Source organism: Sinohyriopsis cumingii, chromosome 8, assembly GCF_028554795.1.
Source record: "Sinohyriopsis cumingii isolate HCF-2022 chromosome 8, ASM2855479v2, whole genome shotgun sequence".
NCBI classification, from domain to species: Eukaryota; Metazoa; Mollusca; class Bivalvia; order Unionida; family Unionidae; genus Sinohyriopsis; species Sinohyriopsis cumingii.
This window is the reverse complement of record NC_142968.1, coordinates 19,146,665-19,158,949: the sequence shown is the minus strand read 5'-3', so window position 1 is coordinate 19,158,949 and position 12,285 is coordinate 19,146,665. Positions and strand designations below refer to the sequence as shown.

At 35.6% G+C, this 12,285-nt stretch overlaps 1 protein-coding gene across 1 annotated transcript; it reads left to right on the top strand.

The window, feature by feature from the left end:
- Window positions 1-1,983: 1,983 nt before the first annotated feature.
- LOC149793079 (uncharacterized) lies at window positions 1,984-11,995 on the top strand. Its single transcript, XM_089966978.1, has 3 exons — window positions 1,984-2,146; window positions 7,151-7,288; window positions 11,838-11,995. Exons 1-3 carry the CDS (start codon window positions 2,074-2,076, stop codon window positions 11,966-11,968), a joined length of 342 nt encoding a protein of 113 aa, XP_089823104.1. The 5' UTR covers window positions 1,984-2,073; the 3' UTR covers window positions 11,969-11,995.
- The last annotated feature ends 290 nt before the right edge of the window (window positions 11,996-12,285 follow it).

Genomic DNA, 12,285 nt, shown 5'->3' with positions numbered 1-12,285 from the left:
AATTCAGAGTCTCAGACTTAGTTGCTCTCACACGAACAGGTCCAGCATATACACTCTGACGATGAAATAACAGACGAGATTGTCAGGCCTCGTTATCAGGATGTCAGGATAGCGGCTACCAAAAAAGATTATCTACTGCGAGCTGAAGGACGAAAACGGAAAAGATCTCGCATAGAATTGTTCCACATGGCACAGTCTCTTCCATACTGGAACTAAATGAAAGAAAATTCTAGAGTGCAGAAGCGTGAGGGTTGCAAATCTCAGAACTGCAGCACGTCCTATATTTATAAGAAAACAAAAACAGGCGGTATATCTTGTGCAGTGTGCAGCAGATAATTTAAGTACAAATTAGCCAGATCAGCCACTCACATACTAACAGAAATCAAACCAGTTAGGGATGTCACTGTCATCCTCAACCTTGAAGGAGCATCAACAACAGTAAAAGCAGACATTAATGACATTGAATGTTTCGTGACCTATGGGTCCCTATTTCAACAACAAACACGACTCAAACAAACACAAAAATAAATGCGAACACTACATGAATATTTATAACTGCATGATTGTCTTGTTGCATGTTTTAAAACGGAAAAAAATAATTTACATATGCTGAAGGAAAACATTTCGGCTCTGTTTATTATAACCTCTTAATTGTCTAAATAATTATATTTGCTGACAAATACTGAAAACAAGTTGTGTACTTTATTTTAACAATGTGTAGAAAATCATACAGTGCGAGTTAATTCAACATAAAGATAATAAGACATTTGTTATGTACAAGTAAAGTTGATTAATTTTAACAGAGTTAAATAAGATGCATTAAGCATCCCGGAATTTGTCGCTACCATCCCCTTTAAAATTATTAATATCACACACATATTAAAAACAATGTGTGCTTTTTGTTCACAAATTTGCCGCCCCTCCAATGATTTTTATTTACTCCGGAGTATTGTTCTGAGTACTAATTAATTCAACGATTCAGAACGCATTCATCCAAACTTGACTTTGTTTTGAAATCATTGTCCCATGGAAGCGAAATCTGTCAAACTTTGCAATAGTTATAAAAGCACAAAGATTTTTGGAGCATATGATCTAATTCGAGTGTCAGTTATAGCATTGGAGATGTCATTAATATCATGTATCAATGTTCTTCGCAAAGTCTCGTCTTAGTCTTAAAGAATCTACGAATTCAAGATCTAGTTATGGATGTGACATAGTGCACTATTGGGACGCAATGATCATATTATAATTAGTATGATACCTGCTAGTGGGGTATTCTTTTCTGTCGTTGCTATATACTTGTGGCACATTATGCTAATGTAAGAAAGTCATGCCGGATTAAATTACCCATAATAAGCACTGGTGTGAAATATGGAAATCTCACACCCAAAGACATGGCTCGTTATTTAACTGTCTTTCCTGCATCAGTGTGGATAACATTGATAATGCTGGATACACTGAAATTTGATGAAAGTGATGTGCAAATCCTCTGAATCAAGGCAAAATGAGGTCATCTCGAGGTCGTAAGGGCTTTTATGAGGGATAGACGTATATAGCATGCCTTTCTCTCATGGTTAAGTCAAGCCCTCTCGTCCATAGACTAGGAGTGAGTAAAAAAAAACAACTATCCCACGCGAGCGCACTTGCTGTCACGAAATCAATATTATGCTCTAACTTCAAAACATCCGTTTTTATCCTTCACTTTGGTCGTGACCGCAATGAGAGAAATACTAATCCATCATATACGTTGTTATGGGATGAGTCAAGGAAGTTTTCTTGTTCACCACCGGGAAATATGAAAGTATTTAGTCTGCCTCGTAAAACGCTTATTGCTTTTATATCTGTATTAAAGCCATCGGGCTGTCTCTGAAAACAATTTCGTTTAATCTTTGTCTTGTCCACGCGTTAGCTTGTCTCTGACATCTGGCCCAAATTAATGTGAATCACTATAGCAGTTGACATTGTAAACATTTCTACCTACGTCAATTGACAGGTGGTTAAGTTTAGACTAGTTCATGAGTATAAATATTTATACAGTTAACACTGGCAAAAAAATACAACAAGCACGAGAAAATGGCAAAGGTTACAGTCATTGCTTTATTTGCAATCTTGCTTCAGGTTAATACTGTCTTCTCACAGAACCCAGGTAAGATAATAATAATACTAATCTTCATCGAGTTTACAATCAGGATTGTTAAAATATTGATGTTGTACAATAATTTTATTTTTCATTGTTAGGACTGTTACAATATTGAAATAGTAATATTGTTTTCATGCTATTTAAATTGTTCGGATTGGTACAATAATGATATGGTACCATTATTTTAAATGTGAATTGTTAGGGCTGTTACGGTATTGATATGATTACGAAAAGAAGAAAGCAGTTCATTCAAATAACTTGGTGAAACATTATAAATTAATATTAGGGGCCCCGAGTGGCCGAGTGGTCTAAAGCGCTCTTCGTTACGGATCACTGCCATCTCACCTCTGTCTGCGGCGGTTCGAGTCTAAGATTCAGCCAATGTGGGCATGTGAGAAAGCTTGCCAGTAGCTTCTCGTGGGTCGGTGGTTCTTTCCGGGGTTTTCCGGGTTCTTCCTCCACCATTAATACTGGCCGCCATGTATAGCCTATCGTGCTGAAAAATGGCGTTAAACCCCACAACAACAACAACATAAATTATTCTATGAAAATTGCAAGTTTTTATGGCTTATCATTGACGGTAGTTTAACAATACAGCTCCTAGTAGTGTTCTAACCACCGTTCCAATACAGAAGGAAGCAGTTCGTTTAAATAATTAGGTGAATCATTATAAATATTTTAATGAAACGTGCAGATTTATTTTATTTCATTCTTGAAAATATTTTTTATATGGGTTTTCTTCTTTCTGAGAGAGGGGGCCAGCCACATTCCTCATATATATTGTGTGCGTGACCACTTCTGGTTAATCTTGTGACTATCCTAGCAACCTCTAATGAAATCTCTCTAATATATATGTGTCTGCTTTTGAACACACATCCTTAGCTAACGACGTCTGCATATCCTAAAATCGGAATTATGTAAATTATTTCTAAAGATTTTCTACTAAGTTTGCATTTTAGGAATCTTATAATATTTAGCAATTTGCTGATAAGACCTGCATCACAGACTTGGTAGAAAGCCATCGGAAACTATATATATATATATATATATATATATATATATATATATATATATATATATATATACGTACGTTGGTGCACGGTAGAGTGATCTGGAAGAAGTCCTATTCATATCTGTAATTCAGATTAACTCCGGATTAGTACTTATATACATCTTTCAACGTGACCCTTTCCATGATTTTGCTAACACAGCTAGTAAAGAAATGGGCCAATATTTGGTGAGATCATTTTTCTGCCATTCTTGTTCATAAGTAATACCAACACTTGTCTCCAGGGACCAAAGACAGTCTCATTGTTAAGAAATATGTAAAATAAAATACATAACGGTATTATAATTGCTGGTACTGCACACCTCAGAAGATAGTGACTTATCTTATCCGAGCCACAAGGTTTTATTTTGAGAAATTGTTCTTATAACGTCTAGACATTCCTGTTCACTTATTATGATCCTTGTTAATTGGTTTATTGTGCAAATTGGTAATTCCTGACGGGATAAATTGGCGTCGTTGACCCTTTAGTCTCGTAATACTATTATGGAGTTGGGTTTAGAAGTAGTCAGTAAGTTAGTTGAGGAGAAGCGTTTTTTGTGGCTGTAGATTCCACCCGGGAATGACAATTTTTGTTGTATCTGCCACACTCAAATTTGATGAGTTAGGTTGCCACACGTTGTTGCATCTTGTCCTTTGTGCCGGCTCTTGTTTCTTCTGCCAATGTAACATATGTCTGTCGCATCTCTGAATTCCTTGGCTGAACTCATATTTCCAGCTACCTCGGTCCTGTGCATGTGCTTCTTAGCTGTCGACATTAATGTCAAAAGCTTTGTAGTCTCTCTTGCACACATCTATGAAGCGCAGCTGTGAGCGATCTTTCAAACCTTTACCAGAGGCTAGCTCGCAGTAAACGATGCCATTTAGTATGCATCTGTCATCTATTTGGTGTGTTCATGTCCACGCCTTCGTAGACAACGCTGTCTTAGCAGTGTGATCATGATGGGGATGTATGAACGATCTGGAACCTGTGTGTTGGGAACTATTTCATTTTAGAAGAATCCGAGGACGCGACAGAGGCGGCGTAGATGAAAGCTGTTTAGCCTCTTTTATTGGTGCGAGCATAGTGGCCATGACTCGCTACTGAAGAGGAGTGTGTTGATGTACTTTCGTGTGTTCGGTCAGCTTGTTGTTATCCAGACCCTCGTGCTCAGACTACACATTGTTGCCTTTTCAATGCTGGAGTTGAGTTCTTAATCAAGAGATGGAAAACCCAACATCAAGTTCATAGTTTCTGATGGAGGATATCTCTTGAACAGCTTGAGCCATCACTACCTTCTTTTTCAGCTTGATGGTAATCACAATGTCCTGACAATATCATGAAATCGGTCAGTGTAGTCTTGGAGATGAGTCCGTGTCTGGTTTGTCACTTCCATATCGTGTTTCAGCAGGAGAGAGTAGAATGTCGAGAACTCAGCTTGACTCCACTACATATCATAGAGGGTGATCTGTGAAATTGGACTGTGTCATGCATGTTTTCATGAAACGACTGGACCATGTAAGGAACTTTGGGAGGTATCCGATCTGTTCTTACAGCTTGAATAATCACTTTCTTTTGACAAGGTCGAAAGCTGTTGTGTAATCATTGAAGGTTTCGTAGAGCAATTTTCTCTGTCCCCTGCGCTTATTCAGTGTAGACCCGATATGCATGAGTTTGAATTCTGTTCAGGATAATTGGAGCAAACATTGTTGCTCAGCATGAAGATGCTGCCCAAGAGAGTGACGATTTTAACATCACTCATGTTTGTTTGGGTACTTCACCTCCTTTCCAGCACAGATAACGGAACAAATGGAGGTGTTTGGGTAATATTAAGTCTTACAGTAATGTGAATTAATTCCCAAATTAGCCCAAAATGTTCTATCACCAGTCGTAATGAATAAAGTTCTAATTGAATTCCAGTGGTATTCCAATTAAGATCCAACACTGAAGGTGCTGTTGTGCCTGTAGTCTCAAATATACTAATGTACCAATGGCATGAAATGCGATGATGTGTTAACAGTCTTTTGATGGATCACGAAAGTATAATTCAAGATATCCTTGTTTAGTTTCTGTGTAATTCCAAGTTAATGTATCTGACCGAGAAAATTATTGATGAGCACTTTGCAGTTCCAGAGAATACTAATTTGAATAAACAGTTCCACCCCAAATGAAATACTCAACACAACAAACGATTCTGCTTCAAGATCGTACAGCACGAAAAGGTAATTTCTAGATAAATAAGATTATAAAGCCTTCTACGTGACCTAGGTCAGACTTAGCATACTCAAAAAGCTATTACTTAATTTAAATTCCTACTCTAGAAGATTTTATTAGTAAAATTATATTATAGAATGTGAAAAACATTAGTTAGGCTAAATATTTTTATGGGAGAATTTCGATAACCATGAACAGACGAAATTAATATGTTTACGTCTATTGATAATGATCCTAATATTTAACACACTCATAGAGAAAATATTAAGTATGAATTATTTGTTTACAGGAATAAAAATTACTGATCAGATACAACATGTTCTTGACTTTGGACAAGGTCAAATACAAAATACAATTATAACTTATAATCATGAAGAAAAAAAACAAATACAAATTAAATATACATAGGATAAGTAATCCGCGTTTGATGACTTCTGGTATATTTTCTTATCTGTTATCTTTTTCGGGAGATATTCCACCTATCTATTACCTAGCTGAATTTATCAATTGTTGGTTTATCGACAAGCTATCCAAGTTAAGCAAGCTATCGGTGGCGTTGTTGGCTGTATCATGGACATTTTTCCGAGCAATACAATTCCGAGTAGTCTTCTATCCACCGCTCCATTTGCTTGTCGCAATCATTAATGATCTCCCATGAAGCTGAATTTAGAGAGGCTGTCTTTTTAAAAATTGGACCTATTGTCTCTTTGATCCCGTTGTATATGCATATATTGTTGCCTATATCTGCTGATATGATACGTATGGTAAGTGATACGCTAAGTGATAAGGACGTTGTTGAGACTGATCCGTTTGGTGATGATAACAACCACTTGGTGCAAGTAGCCAGATCAGCGATGTCTGCATGATATCTTGTGTTGAAGCTTTGTCTGGAAGTACCTGTTATGATGAAGAGGTCATCGTTGGAGCAAAGTTCAAGTAGTCTGTGCAAATTGTCGTTCTTCTTCCGAATGTCATTTTGCCGTACAGATGTGGGCAATGAGTCAATTCCAACACCTACTCTTGTCTTAAAATCCTCTAACAGTTGCAGGCGACTATGTTGCGGGATTGCGTTGATGTTGACGAGTTCATCATACAACTGGTCCATTATTGCAGATGAATAGTGGAGTGTTGCCCACCAAATGTACGAGGCCTAAACAACGTTAACATGCGCAATCGTAAGACTCTTCTAAAGTGATTATGGGAAGGTCTATCATTACCATGCGTATGTTGGTTTTTTTGTCTGCGAAGCCTACTCTGTGCTCTGTTGTTGGTTCTGGCAATTTGTCTTGCAAAAGGATGTAGTCTTTCTTATTAAATCGATGCAATGTGAGGTTTTTTTAGGGTTGTGATGTTAAACTTTAGTCTTTTCGACTCGACATTGATCAAAGCAGGTTTGCGTACATCGTTGTTCTGTTGGAAATCTTCGGACAGGCCAGTTGGCATGGTTCTGACATTCCAACATCCGATTCTTAAGGCTGGTTTCTTCTTTTTTTTCGACCATATGACACAACTAAGTTACTATTATTATATCATCAATTTCACTTGGAATTACCACAAGAATAATTATAACAACACTGTTATTAATAATAACTGTACTACTACTAATAACATTTATGCCACTACTGCTGCTGCTACTACTACTACACTACAATCTGTAAATTCTTTATAAGTTATAGGACGTTGACCCCACCCATTATAATAACAATAATATTATTTAATTAATAAATCAATTCTTTTTTATTTATTCCAGGACGTTGTCCTGGTAGAGAGATCCCCACTGGAAGTGCATGCCTTGGTTTCACAAATCAGCAATGCCCATTGGGTCAGAATTGTAGAAATATTCCGGGCTCGTCTCTTGGAGTCTGCTGCAAGACACTTATTACTCGCGGTAAGAGCTCTTATTGAAATTGTTTTTGTTATGATTATTATTATTATTATTATTATTATTATTTGGTCAAAGTTAATTTCTCTGCGGACATGATTTGGATTTTTTTCAGATTTTTTTCTCTGATTCGAGACCAAATACTTTTATGATTGACACCCATAACATTTCTAGAATGAAACTTGAAGTCAATACTATCACGTCTCAGTTATACGTATGAGTTTTTGTTTCTTTGCCTGTGAGAATACTCAAACGTTTTAAAATAGTACCGTCTTTTGACACATTAAATTGAATACAAAATAATCCATTGATAAATTCAAATTATAGCACAATCGTGTTTCTATGACAGTGTAAGATTTTCTGGCTATGTATATGACATTGCGAGAAAACTTTCAAATATGTTATGGCTATGTATTGACACTGTGAGAAAACTATAACTTATGTTCTGGCAATGTATTTGACACAGTGAGAAAATTGCAAAATATGTTCTGGCAATGTATTTGACACTGTGACAAAATTGCAAAATATGTTCTGGCAATGTATTTGACACTGTGACAAAATTGCAAAATATTTTCTGGCTATGTATTGACACTGTGAGAAAACTGTCAAATATGTTCTGGCTTTGTATATGATATTTTTAAATTGAATCGGGTTATGTAAAAGAAAAACAGCAGAAGAACACTTGTAAATGTCGTTTGGCTATTATAGATGACAGTGCAAGAACACTTCAGTAAAACAGCTTGAATCAGGCTGTCAGTTGGAAAAACCAAATTAGCAGGCTCTAAAATACACGTAGGAGTATGGGTACTGGAACATTTCAAGCACACATATAAATTCGAAATTAGTACAAATTTCGGCCTGGAATCAAAGCTAATACAGCCAGTGAGATAGCACCATAAATGACTCAACAGCTGACAGGTGGATGTTCCTTTGCAAAAACTTAAGACCTGAGAGGATTTTGGAGCAGATTGTTAATGTTCCATTGGTATGTGTTCCAGCGAGCAATAAAGTCGCATGAATAATCAAACTTTGAACAAATATATAACGAAAAGTCTATGAGATTTCACGCTGGTAATACTTGAAATTTATATGAAGTTTTCGATGATGTTGAAACAAGAACATCCTCTTCAAAGATTTCAACAACTGGTTCTGCAAATGTACAGTTAGACTTAACGATCAAATTTATCATGCAACGTCTTACACAAGAAGTAAAAACGATTTAAGTAATTCAATTTTCACCATACAGCAAGAGCCGTAAAAAGAGGTGAAATTAATGATGTCACTGAATATTTATATAACATTCTGCATATCAAAATTGGCGAGGAAATAAGCGAATGTAAGAAATGGATGCTTGACAATGTAATTACAATAAAATACTTATCGGTTGATGGAGAAATAGCGTTTGCCCACACGAATACACGGATAAAATTTATTTGGAACAGATATACCATCAAAAGAAATCTTTTACTTACCATCTATTATATTGTTTGCCAAAGAGTAAGTGTCTATCGTGCATTTATCACGTAAACAACAAGTCATTAACATTGCTTGTAGGTGTTACATGATCGGTACATCGATCACATTTTTAATGAAATCTTCTTGGCATGTTAATCGTTGGAGACGAGTGTCTTTTATTTTCAAACATATATCTCAAACAAATCTCACAAATTATGAAATGTTAACACGTACTCACCTTCAACTCGGTGGCATAAATCAGAACAATCTTTGATAAGCAGATTGTTTAGAGTCGGCAAGCTTAGAAGCTGCCTGTGGCTAGGTTAGGACTAGAAAGTTGGTGCTTTCCAGATACATACACTTGCTACAAGTAAAATGTAACTGACAAGCTAAAGTAACAATATCTATTCATTATTTGTCCAAACTTGCTTTAATTATTAAATATTTACATTATAATAACATAAAATATTACGAAAGAGACAAGCTCTATCTCCCTCACTATTAATTTTTGGGACATACACGCTGGCAAGCACCTTGGAAACCTGAGCTTGTTTGAGACAAATTTGAACTTGTCCATGGAGTCGGGCAAGCGGATTTGTACATTCCTGCTTTGTTGTCTTTTTTTAGATCTTTGAAGAAATAGTGAATGTATATATAGGAAAATATAAGTTAGACTCTGCTCCGAATTTGTATTTATTAGAACAAAGCATGATGCGAAATTAAAGACATCAAGTGTTGAACTGGATTTTTTTAATACAGATAATGACACATTTATAATGATCGCTAGTGAAATTCGATTTGGAATTATTAAGGTACTAAATAGATAAGCAATGTGATACCACATACATACGCTATGTGATACCACATAGATACACTGTATGATACTACATATATACGTAATAGGATACAACAGAGATAAGCAATATAATACCACATAGCTTTGCAGTACGATACGACACATGTACGCAAAAAGCAAGTGACAAATAAAATTCAGACATTGATGGCACTATACATACGATGCAGAGTTCAACTAGTCAAAGTTAAAATTATATATATTGTAAGTTTACTATTTATGTGATTTCACATTAACCCCATATATGCTTGAAAAAGACAAAGTAAATAAGATGGGTAAATTATGAACAAAATTAGACGTGTAGTATCACATATGCTCGAAAGAATTGCTGCTTTTGAGAAGAAACAAGATTTGTTCCTTTTTGCGACGACGGCACTAGCAATATAGGTCGTATATTACAAATCGTCAAAGAGAATCCTTTACACCTTCACGGTCATTTTGAAGGACTACTGGCTTTCTCCAGAGAAACTTGGTAACTACTAGGATTAACACCCAGAGATGTGCTTATCGACACATCAATTTGCTCACGAAATATTGGTTAGAGTTATTAGCCTTCTTGTCTTGTAAATGTGTATGGCACAACCTCGTTTGCGCAACTAGTGCCTCATATGGATTGCAATAAAACTTGGTACCAGTTTTTGATACACAATTTAAAAAATCACTTTGCTTTTGCTATTTTGGATAAGTACTAATGCCCTTTAGATGATACACTTTTCAAGTTTTGCCGTGTCTAAATATTTATTCATCAGTTTCTTCTGGATCAAATAACTTAAAGATATATTTGATTCCTGTAAGTGAGCGAAAGTTTCTTCAATTGCTACAACCATTTGCCAGGATTTGTATTTGTTTTTTAATTCTGACTGAAGAATCTGCTAATTTTAAAGCTGTTCTTTTATAAGTTGCCGAAAATAGATTGTATTGTTGGACATTGCAATATGTTCTATAAACTAAAATGTACATAGCGTACCATCCTCAAAGTCTATTGTTTCTATATTAATTTGTATCAAATGTACATATCGTGCTATCTTCTATGCCTATTGTTTCTATATTAATTTGTATCAAATGTACATAGCGTACCATCCTCTATGCCTATTGTTTCTATATTAATTTGTATCATAATTGTTCTTTCTGTCAACATAAAATTATATTGGTAACTTTTGAACTCGTTGATAATTAAAATAATTTCATCATTATCAATTATACTCTCTTAATTTGTACAAGAATGCCCTGCATGAATGAAGCAACACTAGTAAAAGCTAAACGAACAATAACCACTATTATTAAACACAAACTAGTTTCAGACACACCCATACTATCTGTAATTGTTTTCACATCTGCCTCTGACCTTTTCAAAACTGTCTGGCACTGTATATTATCGCTTCATGTTTTTTACTATTCAACACCCTTCACTATATTTTGGGCTCTATTATTTGGCATACTTTGTTTTCTTTCAGTTGACACATTATGGCTCATTTTACTAAGCAAAAATGTTATAATGTAATGGTCCATTTGCTATGAGGTACTCGTTTGCGGATATATATACACACTATACATGGATCAAGTAATCTTGTGCCTCAGGCGATTTCTCAGAACCTGATAAACAAGAAAATGTTTCCATCGATATTGTCTCTTGCTAATTCAGCCAGGGAGAGATTGTTTGTTTGTCAGTAACGTTTGCAAACAATCAGACTCCAAAAATCCTTATATCCCTTGTTTTGAACTCTTTTCCATGAAATAACCGTATCTTGTCTTTGTGTTCGATCTCTGAGGATTTTTCTCAGAACATTCCGTATGCCATTTCCATTCTTTGCTTTACTTTGTCATAGCAATGGTAGCTCAGGATCGAAGTTGAAATTTAATTAATTTGAAATTGACAAGTACTTGAAATTCATCAGTATCCGTATGAGTGAAGGTAATAATTTCAAATCTACGAATGTTCTTTTGTTCGAATAACCTTGCACGAGATGGCATTTCAGAGTGCATTTATTTTCATTCTGCGAATAAAGGTCTAATTTAACATCACTTAAGCCTATATTATTCTCGCACTGTCCATACCACGTCTACTGTTTCAAGTTGGTAATTCCTGGAATTTGATTTAAGCCTGTGTGTGGATGTGCACATTTTTGTCCCTTGTCTCAGAATCTTTTTCTAAGCAATCTATGTCAGAATGTTTCTTAATATATTCTTTCGCCTGCTTACTTAATTATGCATGTACAATTTGTCTTCATTTTCTGTTTGTATTTACAGATGTCTGCCCACCAGGCAGTGTCCAAAGCGGACCGGATTGTAGAGCATTTGTCGCAGAATGTCCAAGTGGTTCATTCTGCCAGTATATACCAGACACTAGCTACGGATACTGTTGTGCCTACGTCTATTAATGGTTGGATTAAATGTACTTCCCTTGATTTCTTCGTGTAATCTCTCAGTTGGACAGTCAGTCAGTGATGTAATTGGTTAGTCATTCAGTTGTCTGGCGGTCAATGAAGTAATTGGCTAAGGTGTCAGTTATTTGGACAGTCAGATGGTTAGTCACTGAAACAACCTGTGGATAAATAAGCTTGGTACACTGACAAATAACTATACAAGTTAGTATGTTAGTTGTTGACTTATCCACTTATGTACAAGCGAGTTCGTTAGTATTATGATATTAAACAAAACTGAATCGAGTGAAATTCTGTGAAAGTAAAAATTAGAG